Below are 20,850 nucleotides of genomic sequence, written 5' to 3'. Positions count from 1 at the left end.
CTGAAATCAATTTTGTAAGACTCTGATATGTAAAATCTGTACATTTTGGCCGGAATAGCTATTTATTATCTTTGAAGATTGCTCAAAAAATGTGTTCAAAAAAAACCTTATAACTAGCACCATTGGATGCGCCTTGAAAAGTACTTTATGAATGCATTAGAAAGTATGGGATGATCATGACGACTTATATGGTCTAATTTTACAAAATAGTTTGTCTAAATCGATTTAGGACAAAAAATTGCCATTTCGAGGGAGAAAAAATAATTTGAGTTTTAATTAATTATGGCTGCCACCCTCATGCTGAGAGCAATCGTTACTGTTGGAGACTCATTCGAACATAGTTACGGCTTGCTAAGTACAGAATAGAGCTTAGGTTGGCTACTTCTAGTATAATTCTGCTACAATTTATTTTGTTTGATAGATTGAATGATTGTAATTGCCTTATTCAAATGCAATCCATAAAGCGAGATGCAAAATTGCCACTCTAATTAGAATGGCACATAAAACTTCGAATACCTTGGTCGATAGATACCAAAATTCTACTTTCTTGGTTTAATCTGATGGCCTCTGCGGTCTTGATAGTATTCCCACTTCAAATAGTTCAATACTAAGTTCATGTAGCAAAAAATTTCATCTGCTGTTAGAATCAAGAAGAGGGAATCTCAACACAAAAGGAAGTTTCAATCTCTCTACTAGCTCCAGTACCAGAGCAGAATGCATCTACTTGCTCATGTTTGATTGCATTCATCATCTACTAGCGCTCAGCGTATTTCTAGAGATGTGGGGTTTGACATGCCTACTCCGCAAATCACAAAAATTTCCAAATGGTCTAGTGAGATTTGTAGTCTATCCAAGAACAACGCCATTTGCAAGTTAGATGGCTTACAGGCTCTAGCACGTGTGTCTGTTTGTTTGTTATGGGATTGGTTTCAAATCTAGACCCACATATAAGAATATGAGGGTTCCTTCCAATACACACTTGTGTTCAAGTTCTAATGGAACCGAACCTTTCTTCTTATTTGTATATATTTTTCTGGTTTCGTTCGTAAAAACCATGAATCTTAAAATCAATCGAACGACAAAGTATGGTATAGCATCAGAAATTAATTCGACTTCCGTGCACTAATACGTAATGTAGTGCATGTAAAAGATCTTACTCCTTATACAACATTGAAGATAATGAATAAGATTTCGACAAAGAAACTCGTATTGTTGAGCATATCAACAAAAAGAATTCTGTATGATTTATGCTCATAATTAGAGGTTTTTTTTCTTGAATCAACCATTCATTCGCATCCAACATCAGATTTCGCATTTGAGGATGATATAATGCTTGTCTATAATACAACCATAGATTGATAACACATGCAATCAGCATCAAATTCTAGATGCCGATCTTCATTTAACCCCACCTGTGTTCATGGATGAGTAGCTTTTTTTTTTTTTCGTGCTACATTCGTGAGAGTTAAGTTATTTTTGGAAGTGAGGAGGAGGCATTTTTTGAGCAGTAATCAATAGCGATTCCATAAATTGATAAGCGAGAGCTACAAATTCAAAGCCATATCAAGATAATACATATTTAATCTTATTAAGCAGATGTCTTTAAGATAACTGCTCAGCATGCCTCCATGGAGATGATATTCCCTAGGGTAGGGGGTCTTACATTTTGGTTCCTGTTCCATGGAGTGCTATATAAATCAAGCGGGAAACCGGAGGTAAATCAGGAATATTGTTACCCCACATTTTATTCTTGCTAGACCAATGGAGGCATTTATAATGTTCTTAGTCAATTGGCTGTTTGAAGAAGTGGGTAAATGCTCAATTTTGATTGTGGGTAAAATTTTGTTCGTTACATTTGACAAATCAAGGGCTGGACAACAAGCCGCATTTCCTTGCTCTATATAACTAGATGATCGTTTCATTTTGCTTCCAAGAACGGGTTGATATGCTGTTATTGTATAGACGATTATGTCTAAATAGAAACAAATTACGACATTTGGGTTATTCTCTTTTTCTCCAGGAAAATTTGAGCGTTGAAATAAGGTTTGAAAGACAGAATTACAAGAATCCATACAAAATATATTTTTCTCACGATCCAACCAATAAGAAGTGCGCTATTTGCATTCTTACCATCATAGGCGATGACCTGAGTCATAAAATTATGGAACATGACAACCCAAATGGAAAGCTTACAGGGGCTCGCTTCTTGAAGCTGTGTGCCTATTCCCTTATGCCTCTACTAAACAAACTAAAAAAAAGAAAAATCTTGATATAAATAGTCGCGCATTTTGTACAGCATTCTCTTCTTTTTCAAAACTAAACTTTTTATAACACACAACCACAAAATGAAGGATAACACTCGTATTCTTAATAATGAAAGCGGCTATGCCGCTAATGTCTTTGCTGAAAAGGAGAGCCAAATGCTCAAGGTTTGTGACAACTTGGAACAGCTCGGTTTCCTCCCCAAGGAATTGGTGAAGAACGAGGTGCAATGGTTCTATAGGTAAGTTATTATGCCATGTATACGAGTTGATCTTGGGTTTGCTGACATGAATGTCTATAGCAACCTCAATATTGATGACTACTACTTTGCTTTGGAGAGCGTGGAGACCATCTCAAATCACATCATGTCACTCTACGGCGCCAAGATCTTGGCCTACACAAAGAATGAAAACGTCTTGGACATCAACTTGCAAAAGGAAACCGAAGACTCTGCTGTCTACATTCATTCTTCTGAACCTGGTGTCTCTCAAATCTACGGTCCTCAGCATGAAAGAGCCATTGACGACAAGTTCTTGGATAAGTCTACCCCCTCTGAGGCCTATCGCGTTGAATCCTATCGTTCCAGCTCCAATGGTGGTGGTTTGACCTCTCAACTTCGTAGTTACTTTGTTACCAAGTGTGAATTTGAGAACGCTGCTCCCACTCCTGAACAAGAAACCGACATCAAGCAAGTTGCTGATAAGAGCTTCTTACGTAAGGCCACTGAGTTTACTTTGAACATCTATGAGGATGTCATGCAAAATGTACTCCAACGTACCGGACCTGTCATTGAAATGTACGAGGTCAAGGGCTCTCGTGAGCGTCGTCTTATCATTGGTTACCGTCAAAGAAGCACCAAGGGCTTCTTCTCTGCTGTCAGTGATTTGTACCATTATTACGACTTGTATTCTACTCGTAAATATGTTGGTAAGTCGATTTAAAGAATATGTATGTGCCATGATAGTGTATTGATAATGATTTGGAAAATAGAGCAATTCTCTAACGGTGTTACCATTATTGGTTTATACTTGCACCCTGTTCCCCAATCCAAGGCTGCTCCTATCGAACATTCCATCTACCAAGTCATGAAGGAAGCTTCTCTCTTGTACTGTCTCCCCAAGACTCCCTTGCAACAATACTTCCAAACCAACAAGCTCTCTGTCCAAGAGATGGTCTATGGCTATGTCGGCTGGATCTTTGCTCAGCACTTTTTGAATCGTTTGGGTAAGGAGTACTTGAGTTTGACATCTATCTTGGACCGTGCCAACCCTGTGCACGAAGAAGTTTTGAGCAAGTTGAAGAAGCGTCTTCGTCAAGATACCTTTACTCGTGAATACATCCTCGATATCATGAAGAGATACCCCGAATTGCTCAAGGTGCTGTACGCCAACTTTGCCACCACCCACTATGTCAACCAACGTGAAGCTTCTTTGCAACCTACCATCTCTTACCAACGTTTGACCAACATGGAAGTCTTGTCTGTCGATGATATTAGCAAGCGTATTAAGGCTGTTACCACCAATGCTCACGAGCAATTGGTCTTTGAGTCCTTCTTGAGCTTCAACAAGCATGTCCTCAAGACCAACTTTTATCAAACCACTAAGGTGGCACTCTCTTTCCGTATGGATCCTAGCTTCTTGCCTGAAATCGAATACCCCACCACTCCTTACGGTTTGTTCTTGGTTGTTGGCTCTGAGTTCCGTGGTTTTCACATTCGTTTCAGTGATGTCGCCCGTGGTGGTATCCGTATGATCCGTTCTCGCAACAGAGAAGCCTACTCTATCAACTTGCGTACCTTGTTTGATGAAAATTACAACTTGGCCAACACTCAACACCGCAAGAACAAGGATATTCCTGAAGGTGGCTCTAAGGGTACTATTCTCTTGGATGTCGATCAACAAGACAAGCCTCTGGTTGCCTTTGAAAAGTATGTTGATGCCATGCTTGATTTATTGATTGCTGGCGAAACCATTGGTATCAAGGACAAGTTGGTTGATTTGACTGACAAGCCTGAAATTCTCTTCTTTGGTCCTGATGAGGGAACTGCTGAATACATGGATTGGGCTTCTCAACATGCTCGCAGAAGAGGCGCTAGCTTCTGGAAGGCCTTTACTACTGGTAAGAGTCAATCTCTCGGTGGTATTCCCCATGATTTATACGGTATGACTACTCGCTCTGTTCATCAATATGCTTTGGGTATCTATCGCAAGCTTGGTTTGAAGGAAGAGGAAATCACCAAGGTGCAAACTGGTGGCCCTGATGGTGATCTCGGTTCCAACGAAATCAAGATTTCCAAGGATAAGACTATTGCCATTGTTGATGGTTCTGGTGTCCTTTATGACCCCGTTGGTATTGACCGCACCGAGTTGACTCGCCTGGCCAATGCTCGTATTATGATCAGCAACTTTGACACCTCCAAGCTCTCTGCTGAAGGTTTCCGTGTCCTTGTTGATGAAGACAATGTCAAATTGCCTGATGGTACTGTCGTTGAGAACGGTCTTACCTTCCGTAACACTTTCCACACCAACCCTCTTGCTCTCTCTCGTATCCTCGTTCCTTGCGGTGGTCGTCCTGAATCTATTGGTTTGGATAACGTCAACCAAGTCATTGAAAATGGTCTCTACAAGTACATTGTTGAAGGTGCCAACTTGTTCATTACTCAAGAAGCTCGTCTCCGTCTCGAACATGCTGGTGTAGTTCTCTTCAAGGATGCCTCTGCCAACAAGGGTGGTGTCACCTCTTCCTCTCTGGAAGTTTTGGCTGCTCTCGCTTTCGATGATGCAGGTTTTGAAGAACACATGTGTGTCAAGGACGGTGTTGCTCCTGCTTTCTATGAAGCCTATGTCAAGGAAGTCCAAAATATCATTGAGCGTAATGCCAATCTTGAATTTGAAGGTCTTTGGGAAGCAAACCAAAAGACTGGTACCCCCATCTCTATCCTCTCTGATGAATTGTCTATTGCCATTGTCAAGTTGTCTGAGCAACTCCAATCTACTGGTCTCTGGGACAATGTCAACTTGAGAAACACTGTCTTGAAGCAAGCCTTCCCTCAAAGCTTGTTGGAAAAGCTCGGTATGGAAACCTTGTTGGAGCGTGTTCCTGAAAGCTACGTCAAGGCCATCTTCGGTGCTACTCTTGCCTCTCAATTCGTCTACAAGTATGGTGCTCATCCTGACAACTTTGCTTTCTTTGAATTCATGCGTCAAAACTACTAAATCTCTCTTCATTCTCTCACGTGTATTATATTATCAATCAATCAATCAAAAAGAACTTTATTATTTAAATAAATGTTATAGTTTTTCCATAGACATCTTTACTTGATTTCGTATGTCCTTCCATGAAGCAGCATTCTAGTAGTGTGTTAGTCGTAAACGTAAACGCTACCTTGTCTGATTCACATGTACTCACCTGCTCGCAGTATACTACATGTATCTTGGCAAATGCAATCAGCATGTACCTTATTTCTGCCTCCTTTTGCGCCTGCAGTCTGTCAAAGTCCTGCTGTATTGTAACGGTCATGTCTTTGAGCTCTTGTCGTGAAGTAGCTCGAGCTTGTTCCAGCTATATAATACAGTTGACAATACGTCAAAGTCATTATTCAATGTATATTGCATAACGACGTTACCTGCTCAATCGCCTCCTTAAGCTTGCTGATTTGATTTCGTCTTGTTTGTCCAGGGTCTGTATCCATTATGCCTTGGATCGTGTCAGTAACAGCCGAGAAGAGCTTCCTTGGCGAAGACCATTTCTTGGTTTGGTGTTTGGAAGCACGCAGTACCGAAGCACTTGCATTTGTCGGGTAGTTGACGGCTGCTATGGTGGTATCTGGCTCCACATCATCTATCTTGACGATGGCTGAAAATCCATCCTCAATGGATTCTGTATCGATATTGTCGTCCAGCGGATCAGTTGCAGCGTTCATGGCAGTAGTGTGGGCCGGCTGGATAGGACGCTGCATACTGCCGTCCTGCTTCAAGTCCAACTTGGATGCTTCGTCCTCAGTTTTGGTTAGATTGCGCAGCTGCATCTTCTTGTTGTCAATCGCTTCGTCTATCAGCTCTAGCTGTGCCTCCTTCATTTGTCTATAACGTAGTACCTGCTTGGCTATATGCAAATACTGCAAGTAGTCTTGCACGTACTCTGCAAACTCAATTTCCAGCGATTGGATCATCGTCTTGGTTGCATGACTCGTCCCATCAATTACTTGTCCCATTTTCTCAATAAAGGTCGCCAGTAAACCTGTTTCATTCAGACTAAGTGCATTATACGCTGATCCTAATTCGGCATAATCATTTGACAAGTCTAGGATGTGTTTGTTTTAGTTTGCATGCAATTCACTCTTGCGTAGTCGCATCTTACCACCAAGGCGTCGAAGTATGCGTTTCTGAGACTTTTCAAACTGAAATGTCGATTGCTGAGCACTTTTGCCTACTTTTTGTTCAGATTCTTCAAACGTTTTGTCTGGATATTTGAGCGTATATGAGGTAGAAGGGATGGGTATGACGTTGGTGGATGTGGGCAAGCTGCTGGTTATGGATGTTGTAAATCTATTGCTTTCAGTGGCTAGTAGTAGTGGATCTTTTGGCAAATCAGATAAGGGGCTGGATTGACGGATCTCTGTCCAAGTTGAAGATCCATTGAGAAAGCGGTGAAAAACATGCTCTTTGACGAGAATAGGGTGCTTGGCTAATCTCAACAGAAACCTTTCCAACATGCGCTTTCTCTTTTCTATGATTGCTGAATCGTCCTTGATGTTTTGTGTAGTGTAGTTTACTAATACGGATGCCAAGAATGAGTGTCAAATTGTGTTGCATGGAACACATTAACCTACCAAGAGAATGCTTTTCAGGTATAGGCGGTATAAGCAGTGTAGGGTACAGATTCATTAGCGATCTTCGAAAGGACTCAAATTCGCTGTATCTTCGTCTGGCTTCCTTATTCTACGTTCAAGTTTCATTACCTATGCTTTTTTTTCCCAGACCAACTCATCATCTTTTACCTCTGCTGTTTTGATAGTGTATACGACATATGCAGTCTTGTTTCCTTCATTGTGCTTCTTTTCTGCGTCTGTGATTTTGATATTGTCATTAAAATCCAATGGACATTGGCAGGGAATAGGAGTATACATGATGGAGTTATTTGGATGAAGAAAAACAAGAGAAAAAAGGTCAAGTTCCACACACAACACGCACACACATTTTATACTCTCTCTTTTATGCAGTGCTTGGGCTGTTGCCATGCCAACAATCGATTGTCCGCTCTATTTTTGCTTGATAGCCAATGATTGGTGATCGAGAACCACATCAAGCATTTGACCAGAATACCAATGTCTTGTTACGTTTTCATGATAAGCATTAGTCAAGTGGTTAGGCAATGATGCCTGTTTAGGATTTACATGATCTATGTTATCTGCGATGTCTGTTCAGGAGTGTAGCTTGTAAGCATTTAGACTGTAAATAATAGCAGCACATGTAGGTTAAAATGGACCTCTTCATCACCTTGTGAAGAACACTTGCCACTTGATGGGGAGAAAAAGCATATATTTATTCATTTATGCAATGGTGTCACCAAAAGTATCAATTATTCAAGAGTGACTCTTGCAGGCAATAAGACGACCTGTTCTTCATCTACAAACAATGGACTGATAACCATCTTAACGTGTTTACCCTGAGTTGTGGTATTGGGACCAACCAAAGCCATGACTTGATCATCGTAGCTACTGCCTACAGCAATCGACTGAGCAGTAACATCAGCATCCCCACCATGGATTTCAAGCGATAAAGCAGCACACATCTCCAGAATGTCGTCCCAAATATGCATATGATCCAAAGATCGGCCTGAAGTTTTGGGCATTGTACTCAGTAATCTCATCATCTCTGCAGTCAACCCATTTCGCATGTCTGCAAGGTATTCTTTTGTGGCAGGATTCAGTGACAATGATTGCACAGTCTGTCTTCTATACCATTTTGCAAAGTAGGCTCCCAACGTACTGTGAAATCGTCGAATCTGATCAGAATAGGCTGTGTTTAACAGGTGCTGGTTTTCTGTACCGAATGGAAGTGAATTTAAGTAAGACTGTGTGATTTGTAAAAATAAGGCTTGCTCAAGTTGTAATCGATATTCTTCATCCACAGTAGACTGAACAAATCGTGTTAATGTCTCTGCCAATCGGGCCAATTTCTGGGTCAACGTACGAGCATTGACAATGGGCTGCACTGGGTTCATAGAGGGTGATCCGCCACCAAAGTAATTGGTATCCTTTTTTGACTTTTCAATCACTGCTGATGCAGCTGGCTCTTTGATTTGAGATAGATTCAGTGCCTTGCCAAACAGCTCATCATCACAGCCAGTCAGGTTTCTTAGATTGCTGATCATCTCTTCTTGGTGCTTTTGTGCGAGCTGTGCATTGCGCAACTGAGATTGCAGTATCTCATTCTCCTCCATCAGTTCAGCGTACGATTTGTTCACAGATGCAAAGCTAGGTTGTGGTTGAGGTGGTGCCATGATTTGATCGTCGACTATACGCTCATCCTCATCATCACTGGCTACGCTGTTTTCAAAGTCGCCTGTAGCAGAACGAGCCCCATCATCACCAAATTCTGCAGCATTAGACCGAGAACGCTTGTCGTCATCTTCATCGTTTCCCATGCCTCCTCCACGTAACAAGTGTGTCTTTTCTACCAAGTCACGTTCAGAGAGATGGATATCGTGCAAATGGTCTCGAATAGAAGCTTCTCCATCCAAAGTAGAGCGATCATCATCTGTTTCTCTGTCCATAGTCATGCGGCTACTGCTGATAATAGAAGGCGGACCTCCTCCATGGGCACTAATTACTGATTCTTGATCATCAATAGTCGCTGCCACACTCCAAGTGTCTGTATCACGAAGACGACTGGTGTCCAATGTATCTAATAAGTCAGTTTTGCGAAGATACGAATGTCTTGCACTAGAACCTTCAATAAAGCTTCTTTGAAAGAAAGAATCCTTATCACTGCCTTCATACGAAGAAACCGAGCTCATGTTTAGTGTAGAGTGTGTATGTATATGTGTGTAAAGTGTGTGTATGTGGGATAGAAGAAAAAAGAAAAAGGATAATAAAAAGGGAGCTAAACAATCTTGGCCAACCAAATGAGTCTTTTTAAATAGGGATTTCGAAGTGTATATGTGTGTATGTAGTGCATATTAAGCTTCTGGAATAGGCTTTTTCATTTATTCAGGGGCGGCCAGCGCCTTATGGTTAACCGGACTATCGAGTATTGCTCTCAGGTAGAGAGGCCTTTATATTGTGTATTGTGCGGCAACATATATGCTAGCATTTCTGCTTGATTTAACGTGCTTGATTGGGGGCTTATGAAGCCCAATTTAGCATGAATGAACAAATCCAAACCTTAGGAAACATACTAAAGCATGCACTATACTCTACAGTATTTGAAGATCTAACTTACTCAACGGTTCTGCCTTTATAAGCTACGTAGATGGCCAGTATTGTTACCCATTGAGAGCAACATTTGGACAGTGATGAGCAGTCGCTTCAAGCGCCGCCAAACAAAGCTAAAGCATTGCCGTTCAGATTCGATACGAGTTTGTCGTATTTGCGGTGGATCCAGAAAACTCTATTAGATGTACTGAAACCGCACTTTTTTCAGTACCTATAGTATTGCAAAAACCTTTATAAACAAACTATAGCTGTAGATCTGGCTCTTTTGATATTCTCAGCGTAAGTTTCAGCGAGAAAAATTCATATACAGGTAGAAAGATTTAACCTGAGCACCGAATACAGACTAGCACAAACTTGTCGGGGGCCACTTGTTTGAAATGTGATAAAAAACAGCACCCACAAAAGTGAAACATGTCATAGATTCAAGTCGAACAAAGTGTGCCACACCTTGACAATCGAATGTTTTAGTGTGTGAGGTAACCTACATGATGGCAATAGCGTTTTCAAGCAGGTAGTATAAATATACCTTAGATTGAAAGACTTGATGAAATGGAAAAAGCAAGCTACAATCATCTAGTCTTAGAAGCATAATTCGCAAACATATCGAGTATCCATCGATAACTTGAAAACAGCAACTTGTTAAGAAAGCTATGACACACAGCGAGCTCAACATCGACCGCACACTCGACTGTGCTAGTGTTCTAGAGCTAGCGCTGGTTCAGTCTCAGATCTCTATTAAAATCCAAGAGCTCCTATCAGCTTGACATCAATATAATGCACACCTACACCTTTCCATTGCTTTAAGACAGCATTCTCAATAGTAATCATTGTTTCTATATCATAGCAAACTCTTACAGAATTAAAATGTGCATGAAATGGTGCAAATCTTAAAAGTTATTGCACAGCTTCTGTTCAGAAAATCTTGCTTTTCAGATATTTTGAGAATATATAAGGGGGAGCATATACTCGAATTTGTAACATTAGTACTCAAGAATCTAAAGCCCCCTATAACTCATCCCCAGCCAAGTAATAGCCGAAAAACGATTGCTTAAGGCTAACTTTTGACAGGGGCGCATATAAAATTCTATTGCTATTAGTCATACCATGCCTTAAATCCATTATATAGACTTGAGCACCACATAGATGCTTCAGTGGGTTTATCCGAAAAAAAATAGTGTTTTTGCCACTGTAAACTCCAATTTGGGGCCAAAAAATTGATTTTTGACAGGAAGCATTGTAGATGACCAAACGAGATAGCCTTCTATAGAGCAAGCAAAGGGGAACAAAATTCAATTAATAGAGAAGCCCGGTTGAATTGGTAGTTCAACCAAATAGTAGCGTTTTTATATATATTGGTTACTATACCCTTTCCTCACTTGGTTGTTTGACAACGAATGCAGCGACTGAAAATCCGATGATATGCTTAGCAACCACCCCTTAAAGTGAGCATATATTTGTTCTGATATGAAGTGTCTAGCATCAACATGATGTGTGAAAAATTAATTATTCTTTTTGCTGAAATGTACAGTGCAGTGAAATCAGGTTTAAATAGATTTCACAAAAAAAAATAAAGCAATAGTAAAATACAATAGAAATCAACTGTATTTTATTTTGTGTATAAAATGAACTGAAGATCCTGGAATTGAGTAAAAAAAAGAAGAGTATTTATACATTTGCATCTGGCTTGTAGAATTAGTGATGATAGAGAGCAATAGGTGCTGCTATTGCGATATCTGGCAAATGTTGTTGATGTTTGATTTAAAGTGGTAGTCAATGCAGGAGCACTGGCCATAAGGGTCGATTTGAGTAACCTTGATGGGCTTGGGTGAGCTATCGTCATAGCATGATTTAATGTAACCTTGATGGTTTAAAGTGTGATGTTTGTTATTGAAGCATGGAATCCTTTATCTGGGATATTGTGCAACTATGGCAGCAGGGCATAGTTGTCATATTTGAATATGCTTGTTATTGATTTAATTCTATTTGGATAAAGATACCATCACCTATTACGACCATCATGGGTGTGATTGAATACACTGTGATCAGGAGTGATTCATTCACACGATGTGCGATATAAGCGTGTATCTTTACTTTAGTATTTTTAAATGGGTTTTTGATGTACATTTGAGCGCTTTCATTAATAGATCCAAATAGCATGAATTTGAATGAGTGCTATTTGATGAACTTTGGTTTTCAATTAAGTTGCGTTTGGGTGGCTATTTCATTACATACAGCACATCTTTAACGCATTGCCAAACCACACCAAATCAAAATATCACCAAGCTATTTTCACTAGAACCTTTTCCAATACCTACTTCATTGACCTATGGCTCGTAATTATTTGTAATTAACTGCTTTCAATAGGTTTTATACATAGATCTTTGCTCAAAATGTCTCTCATTAGAATTTCAAAATCTTTTCTTAACAACAACAACTCACTCATTCTAGAATCCAATCACACCATCGTTTCTCCCCTTGTGACATTTGGCTTGATGAGCAATGGGTTACTTTTAGAGCTGTAGCACAGTATTTTAAAATTTAATTCTGGATGGCCCTAACATTGAAATTGGAAACACTTTTGTACATTCAGAATTTGATACGAGGTTGGAAAATAGCAACGCATGAAATTAAAGCATGTACATGTTGTGAATCAATGATAAACAGAATGCATATTTGGTGAAGCATTGTGTACTGAGAATGCTTGTTGGCAGTAGCTATTATTATATTGCTGTAGTACCTATTATTATTACAACATAACTTTCTTCCCCCCCCCACACGACATAATAATAATAAATTTAAAGAACATCACTCTTATAGAACTCTTTGGTATATGCTAGATCAAATGATTGCACCTTATCACACTTTTGAATAAAGAAGAATATAAATTGCATGTATTTTGCTACCTTTTTATTACAAATATAAACTCATTATAGATGACAGCTCAATAGGAGATCAACTAGCTAGAAACCTTCGGTTCCTGAACCTCTGAGCCAATCAGATTGCTTGAAAACTCCGCTGACCTAAAAAAATTTTTGCGAGGGTTTCCCCCTGTTTTGAGGTGAGGCAAAATTTTAAGCGCCGCTATAATAGCAATATAGCCGCTGCTATCATCAAACTTCCCCCAGGCGCTAGAGCATGCCTTACTTACATCACCTAGCTTTAAATTCCGGCATTGAGACCCTCAATCATCACTAAAGTAAGTAGTGATAACCAAGTGAAGGCAGCCTATCTACCTCCTAGCCTCGGATAGAGTCTTGTTGAGCTTCAGGGATAGGCACATCCACACAACGTAAAAAAAAAGGTATGCTTCAAAGAAACATAATAATAATAAAAGAAAGAAGAAAAGAACATACTACTATAGGAGTATAGTAGTATGTAGGCAAAAATGGATACTCACACAAAGTGAGTACTCAAAAGAAAAGTATAACAAGTACAACATCAGAGACGTTCAAAACAGCTCGTTGTTGTTGCAACAAAAATGCATACATGAGCAACATGCATGGTAATAGTCGGATGTAAAGCAACACAACCAACAAAAGAATAAGAAAAATGCAACAAGGAAAACATCATGAATGCATTATCATGAGAAAGGAAGCAATAATACAAACGTTCAAAGAAGTTTTATATCATTGCGACCAAAAGAGAAAAGATACTTACCACTTACCATCACCGTAGATAGACCAGAAGATACGCAATCACCGAATATAGACCAGAGAACGAGTATGCATCAAACACAGTAGACCAGAAAAGACCATAATTGCAGTACTAGTAGCAACACCAGCACCATAGACAAACCAAAGAACGAGCGACACCAGATAGAGAATAAGCATGCACCAAACACAGTAGACCAGAAACGAACCTATTAGCAGTAGCAGTAGCAGCAACACCAGCACCATAGACAAACCGAAGTACGAACGCCACCAGGAGAGACCAGACAAAGACCCAAGAAGCAGGCAGCAGAGATGGCAGAGAAGTAATGGCAACGGCACTCACTCAAGCAAGCAAAAAATTATTAAAACCTAATAAACAAACTCAACTAGTGCTAATTCTACGCCTTCCAGTGCTCGTTATCGAATGGTACCTAATATATTCCACTTCAAAGAAGCAGTATCAAGTTCTTCCAACAGTACAAGACAGAGTTATCGGATGCTAGAGTGTTATTATTAATCAAACGGTGTCCAAAACCACCATGGTTTGATACTAAAACGCGTTTTGCAAAAAGGGAGGGCATGGAAAAATGAGAGGGCACCCTATCCGACGTCACGACTAGTAAATTTAGTCTCAGTTTTGTACCGTAGTAGTCGTAATTGCGGCAACTTAATTTGAAACTGTGCAGTGGTATTTTCGTGTTCAAGATTGACTTGATCTCACATCATTTAAACGTTTTTGCTAAATTTGACTATGAAAACTATCGTTATCACACCCAACTTTCTAGCACATCTCTAGAGAACTAAAAAAGCCACATCGAATGGTGTTAATTACATCCAGCTTATAGACCGAAAATAATGAGCAATTTGCAGAAATATGAAAACAGGTTTTCTGTGAATATGTCAAAATTTAGCATATGAAAGTCTCATAAAAAGAGTTTCCAATGTTGCATTTCATCTTTACGATTAATTTGATCTAATATGTATCATAGGAAAAGCCTTCCCTTTTGACGTGAAAAACGCGACCGTTTGATTTTCAAGAATTTTCCCTTGCATATACTCATGGAAAAATGATGATTTTCATGAATTTGCAACGACCCAAAAAAAAAATTGAGATAAAACATCAGCAAGTAAAGCGTGGCCAAGAGGAGGCGTGTGGTGCTATTCCAAGCGCTTAAAACACTTTGTGGCATGAGTTATTCGTGCATGAAAATGGCTAGATTTGGACAGAATTCGACCTAAAACAACGGTGTAGTGGATTGCATTGCCAGAAGAGTAAGTGAATCACACTTCCTTCTGATGGCCCAGATGTTCTGCATTATACAGAACTCAATTTCCAAGTAATAAGCGCTTTTTTCCAATTCTAAGGCTCAGATCTTGCTTTTTGAAATGCGCGATTACAGTAATCTTAACACTTGAGCGTCAATAATATTATGCAAATTTGAAGCTAATGACTTGCTCGAATTGAATTAGATGCTCATCAGGTCAGCAGGATATTTTTGATGGTCATCCACAACAAATATACCACATCTAGCCGTAAAACTAGGCTTAGAGTCTATTCGCAAAGGTGGAGAATCATAATTCAGGAGAAATGGCTGATACCTGACACGCTGAGTCGTTGTCAGCACAATGGGGGAGAAGGAGGAGGAGGAGGAGCAAATAACGCAATTTTGTAACAAATTTGAGCGAATAGAGACCCGTAATATGTACAACTCCTATGATACAAGAGACGACATCCACAGACTGTATTAAAATCAGGTTGGAATGATTTCACGGAGCTACACTGCCGAAAAGGCAACTTATCCAAAATCAATTGCTCAAACGACGGTATTTTTTACTATAGTAGTGGCGCATATAAGTTTTCTATTGTGCACCAACATTAGCGAATATACGCCCTGGATTTATTTTATAGACTTGAGCACATTATGGACGCTTCTATGGTGTTATTATTAAACAAAAACCGTGTCTTTGCCACTGTATACTTTAGCTTGGGAGACTGAATATCCAATTTTTGAAGGAAAGCGTTGCATTAGGTGCCCAAACAAGGCTATAATTGTAGAGCAAACACAGAAGAACAAGATTTATTAATGGAGAAACTAGGTCGAGTTGACAGTTTTTGAACAAATAATAGCGTCGTCCAAACACTGTCTTTTAATATATTATCTTCGTTACAGTTTCCTTGCTTAGTTATTTGACAACCAATGTAACTATTGGAAATCCATTTAAATGTTTCGCAACCGCTTAAAGTGAGCATATATTTGTTATGATATGAAGTGTCTAGTATCAATATGGTGCGTGGAAAAGCAATCCTCCACTTTGCGGAAATGCGCAGCACAGGTTTGAACCTTTGCCGAACCACAGCGAAGCAAGATGATACCAAGCGGTTTTCACTACAGCGTTTCCCAACACCTACTCTATTGATTCATAGTTCGTAATTACTTACAATTGCAGGCCGTAAATGCCCAATTCTTTCTCTTAAAAACTTGGGCGATGAGCTAAAGCTTGGTTGTTGTGCAGCTAGCAACTAAATTTTGAAACAGTATTATGTTTTTTATGTGCAGTATAACTCTCTACTTGTTCTGTTAACGGAGAAGTTTGTAGTAATAGATGTAAATCTCAACGAATGTAACACTCACCATAAATCAAAAGAAAAAAGCATAAAGATATGAAATAGCCATTTAAAAAAAGCAATAGTATTGAAAAGAAGGAATTCATCAAATATCAAATTATTGAAATTCATGTTTTTTGATTCTATTAACTAATTAACTAAGCGCTCTAACGTACATAAACAATCATTCAGAAATACGAAAATAAAGATGCATCCTTACTTCCCACATCTTGTGGATGAACTACTACTGACCACAGACTGTTATAACGCTTCATCACTGTTAAACGGCTTGATGAAAATTAGCACACACTATGTTCTAGCTTTGATACTATTATAGTCTAGCGAATGTTGTGTGTGTTTAGAAAGAGCATGATTACTACTAATGTTTGATAAATGCAATAAAGGAAGTTTTTCAAAATAAATAGCGCTTTTCTATGGCAACAACTTGTAAATATAAGTATCTCTGTCTGCTCACAATTCATAGAGACCACCAGTGTTGCATGACATCAACAGAAATAAGAAACCAGAAAGGCCATGAAGTGTGATGCCGGGATTTTCAAACAAGAAATAAGGACCCATTTTGTGCTTCCTTTCAGTCTCATGCGAACAGGTCATGTCGCCAGTTTCCTCATTAGGCGACAATGGGAAACACAACACCAAGTGCGACTCTATTTGGTAGATTTGGCCTTTACATTAATGTCAACACAGACAAACATAAACATCATGTGCTTGCTCTACTATATTTTTCTCTGATTTATATCATATAAAAATGGTCATTCGCATTTAGTCATTACTTTACCTTTCTCTTTTCTCCTCTTTTTTGTTTTGCGATATGCCTCCATTCAATGAAGATCAACACATCTATCGTCGTGCTATCTTACAAGATAGATGCAACAACATGAAGCAACAGCAACAGCAACAGCAACATCAATCTGAGTTGAGTAGAACCCAACACAAGTTGCAACTGCAAAGGCTATCGTTCTTGACAAACGATAGAAACTATCTGGATCACCCTCAGAATATGAAGAGGTTGACAAAGGAGCTCGATAGAGTGAACCGAGAATACCGCAATGTTCGTCGTTACGAAGACCCGGTAAAAGAATCATTCAAGCGGCTGGTCGCTTCAAAATCAAGTCAATCTGCAAATATACCATCGTTGAGATCGGATCAACAGCAACAAAAGCAGCGTCTTGTAAGAAGTAATAGCAGCGGAAGCAGTAGTAGCAGTGATAAAAGCTCGAGCGGTAGTAGCAGTTTATCAAGTAGTACAGCAGATGTAGCACCTACATCCTATTCCACATCTGCTGAGAAAAGCAGTTTCTTGACGAGATGGTTTATCAGCAATGAAGAGACACTACCTATTGTATCAAAGCATCACTCCTCAACATCAGCAGAGCCATGTAACTCGGTTGTATACTCATTCCATCCCACTATAGCGAGCCAAATGAAACGTAAAAATAAAAAATAATAAAGCATTAGTTCCCGGACCCGAATCATGTGTAAATCAGAAAGATCTCCAGGTCTATTATTTGTGTTTTATGTAGGTAAAAAAAAAAGGGCTTATGTTCTACGGGCAAAATCGATCAAGCACAGACTGTAGTGTATTTGCTCTGATAATCTACCAAATTCACTGCTTTGCATATTCAAGATGGATTCTAGTTTTTCATGGATTGGGTTGATGGGGTTTGCCACAATTAAATCACCATGAATATTTAAAAACACAGAGAGCCATGCCTGTGCTAATTCGAAATTCTTTCTTGTGGTCAACATGTACAAGATGGCTTCTAAGTAGTAGTTCAAGAGCAAGAGTTCTCCATCAATATTGAATGATCTGATTTCAACATCAATGGCAGAGGGACTGAGAGATTTGGCATATTCCACAAAGGAATTAACTATCAACAAAAAAAGTAAATACATTGTACAATTGACATTATGCAACGCAACTTACATTGACCATCAGCCTCGTGTCCTGCTCTTAATAATTTGGCGTATTCAGTGTCTGTGTCTAATTGAGAAAAGTTGATTCTTTTGGAATCAGGATTCTCTTCATTTTTGGTAATGGCGGTTTCAAGGTTGAATTGTCCCTTTGCTCCAGGTAATGTTGGTAAGAAAAATGGTGCTTTTTCCGGTAATTTAGGTGCTTCTTTGGGCTTGTTACGCATTTTAATTGTATCCAAATGCAACAGATTTTGCCATTTCGATCGAGGTTCCATTGATAAGGTAATCATCTTATCTGTGAGTTGATCCACTGTCTTTTCCGCGACAATTTCTTCAATGTCAGAGTCCTCCTCTGACTCTTGAGCAGCCTCATCATCTTCGCTGCCAGTCAAGGAAGGCAATGAAAGGAGCTTCACCTCATAGTCATCGGGGATACTACGTAGAGACACATTGGCATATTGAGTACGGTTAGCCCAAAGGAAGATACCGACGTTATCCACATGACCAGTAGCCAAAAAATCTGCATCAGGAGAGAAGGCCAAACAAGTGACAATGTCTTCCACCTTGAAAATATCAATCATGGCGCCAGTAGGCAGATCCCAGGTGCGGACAGTGCCGTCCAAGGAAGCAGATACGATCCAACGACTGTCAGGACTGAATGTCTATATGTAACGCATGAGTTGCTCAATTTCTATCTGTGAGTACAGGGTGATGCGACTTACAAAATCTGTGATACGGTTTCTATGGCCCCAGAACTCTCTGACCACCTTCTTTGTTTCCAGATCAATGACTCGGATGCCTAAATCATCACACACAACAGCTAATAAATCGTTCTCTGTGTGATAGCGGATAGATACAATGGGTGATTCGAGATCAATCGTGTACACAACTTTTGCGGTTTTGATCTCCCAAATCTAGCAAGATGGATAATGAGACTTCACACACTAGAGATTTCCAGATGTATACAACGACTTACTTTAATTGTTTTATCAACTGATGCTGTGATCAAGTAACGGTGAATGGTATCTGTTGTTAGACCTGTAATAGGCTTTTTGTGTCCACTAAATGTCTTGCGGTATTGTCCAGATTGCATATTGAACATGTCCACTACACCAGACGCACAGCCTAAGTAGCCGAAATTACCGCAAGACGAGATACAGGTTGCTTTCACTGCTGTTTTGTCTGTGCTGATCATAGTGTGGGCTCCCAGTTTCTTTGTTTTCGATGACCATGTGCGACAGGCATTATCGTTGCCATGGCAAGTGATGATATTGTCCCAATCCTTTACCTTAGCATCATTGACATCAAAATCAATGATTTGGGGTAGCTTCAAGTCGTCCATACTGATGCCGCGCTTGTTGGCCTTTCTAGCAAGATGCCCTTGTGAAAATTCAAAGTTTTGTGCATCTCGGACAGTACTGAATGATCGGAGCGAATGATCCCGACCAGCACTCAAAATGGTCTTGAGTCCTTCGCCATAGTATTTAAGTTTGGAGGGAGGTGCATGATGTCCGCTGCGAGATTTGAAAGGATGAGGTACAGAATTGTGCTTTTCAAAGATCCATTGCTGGAAAATGATATGGTTAAAATACTCTGCTTATAACATAGCCGCCTTTTCTTTTACCTTGATTGAATTGTCAGTTGCACCAGTAACCAATACAGGCTGGTTGTGCAAAAATGTTAAAGATGTAATATATCCATCATGAGCATTCTTCATAATATGAGCCAATCTACGTTCGGAAAGATCCCACAAAGCAACATCACCATGCATGTTACCAGTTGCCATAAATTGCTCATCATCTATCACAATAAAGGAAATTAGCACATGCCTCTAGATTGAATAATCTGAGGTCGTCCAATACCTGTTCTAAAAGTGATGGCAGTAACTCGGTCATCTTGGCGCACACTGTCAATCTTCTCATCTGCCTTGATATTGTACAGAATGGTTGTACCATCCAACAAACCAATAGCAACTACATCCACAACAGGCGATTGAGCTAAACAGGTGACAGCAGATCCCAAATATGCGAATTGGTACACCATCTTGTTAGTTCTAATGTTCCAAATCTGCATTGTGCCCTGAGTGCTGGAAACCAGGACTTTGTTGAGGTAAGTTGAAGGGTGGAGCATGTTGGTAGCTGTGAATTCCTCTCCAAACTCAATTTCGGTGTAAAGATCTATCGCATGGGATGAGCTATCGCAGATCAATAGTATCAGGCATACATCTCGTTTTACCTCCTGTAGTAGTATCCCATAATTTGAGCGTATTGTCATCGCAAAGTGCAGCAATATAGGCACCCAAAACCAGGATCTGTGTGATGTTAAAGTCGCCTTGTCCTCCAACTCGAGTGATTTCTTTGCCTCGCTTGTATCCAATGACACAATTACCGGTTGCAGCATAAATCAGCTTTTTGTGAGTGGCCATTGCGCTTATAGGCTTTGGTGTAGGTGTGCTGACAAACAACAAGTTCATTTTGCCGAGCTAATAAATCAATCGAGTTAGCATGTACATGGTATACATTGCATATCCAAATGGTTTACATTGTAGGTCTGAAAGCTGCTTCCAACACAAGATGTCAAAAAATATTCTTGTCCATGATTGTTGATAACATAGGGAATCTCATTGGTGACATAGCCGATGGCTCTGAAAGGTTGGTAGATTTTGGAGTGATTGTTGGCTTTCTTGGTGCCGTTTTCCACACGTCTCTTCTTTACGTCGCTTTCGTTTGACATGGTGATGGATGGAGAATAGTAAAAAAAAATTGGACATTTGCACTTTTCCCTTCAAATTGGACTTAATAAAAGCCACAGACATGATACTGAGTCACGGAGTAGAGCTGTGGTGAGGGGAATCTACATGTGTTCAAGCAGCGATCAGATAACTCTAGTGTCTGTTAAATGTGTATGATTTAGGCAGGTTTGATATGGATCACCTTAAAAATTCTTATGGATCAACC

General features: G+C 39.7%; 5 protein-coding genes across 5 annotated transcripts; 2 read left to right on the top strand and 3 right to left on the bottom strand.

Moving 5' to 3' along the window:
• Positions 1–2,345: 2,345 nt before the first annotated feature.
• Positions 2,346–5,477, top strand: ATC70_001405 (uncharacterized protein; the record flags this gene model as incomplete). Its single annotated transcript, XM_064820801.1, has 3 exons — positions 2,346–2,503; positions 2,564–3,189; positions 3,253–5,477. 3 exons carry the CDS (start codon positions 2,346–2,348, stop codon positions 5,475–5,477), a joined length of 3,009 nt encoding a protein of 1,002 aa, XP_064684721.1.
• A 75-nt stretch (positions 5,478–5,552) lies between these two features.
• On the bottom strand, positions 5,553–7,390 carry NIC96_1 (nuclear pore complex subunit; the record flags this gene model as incomplete). Its single annotated transcript, XM_064820800.1, has 6 exons — positions 5,553–5,612; positions 5,671–5,823; positions 5,888–6,564; positions 6,622–7,035; positions 7,094–7,202; positions 7,262–7,390. The coding sequence occupies 6 exons, from the start codon at positions 7,388–7,390 to the stop codon at positions 5,553–5,555; spliced, it is 1,542 nt and encodes a 513-aa protein (XP_064684720.1).
• Positions 7,391–7,842: 452 nt separating this feature from the next.
• On the bottom strand, positions 7,843–9,282 carry ATC70_001403 (uncharacterized protein; the record flags this gene model as incomplete). Its single annotated transcript, XM_064820799.1, has 1 exon — positions 7,843–9,282. One exon carries the CDS (start codon positions 9,280–9,282, stop codon positions 7,843–7,845), a length of 1,440 nt encoding a protein of 479 aa, XP_064684719.1.
• A 7,505-nt stretch (positions 9,283–16,787) lies between these two features.
• ATC70_001402 (Pyruvate decarboxylase PdcB) lies at positions 16,788–17,423 on the top strand (the record flags this gene model as incomplete). Its single annotated transcript, XM_064820798.1, has 1 exon — positions 16,788–17,423. The coding sequence occupies one exon, from the start codon at positions 16,788–16,790 to the stop codon at positions 17,421–17,423; it is 636 nt and encodes a 211-aa protein (XP_064684718.1).
• Positions 17,424–17,515: 92 nt separating this feature from the next.
• On the bottom strand, positions 17,516–20,626 carry ATC70_001401 (Omp85 domain-containing protein; the record flags this gene model as incomplete). Its single annotated transcript, XM_064820797.1, has 8 exons — positions 17,516–17,847; positions 17,904–18,555; positions 18,616–18,807; positions 18,870–19,460; positions 19,518–19,693; positions 19,756–20,070; positions 20,129–20,375; positions 20,435–20,626. 8 exons carry the CDS (start codon positions 20,624–20,626, stop codon positions 17,516–17,518), a joined length of 2,697 nt encoding a protein of 898 aa, XP_064684717.1.
• Positions 20,627–20,850: the final 224 nt, after the last annotated feature.

The sequence above is a fragment of the Mucor velutinosus genome (assembly GCF_035048745.1).
Source record: "Mucor velutinosus strain NIH1002 chromosome Unknown tig00000041, whole genome shotgun sequence".
Classification (NCBI taxonomy): Eukaryota; Fungi; Mucoromycota; class Mucoromycetes; order Mucorales; family Mucoraceae; genus Mucor; species Mucor velutinosus.
Note: the sequence above shows the minus strand (reverse complement) of the source record. Positions and strands in the feature narration are given on the sequence as shown.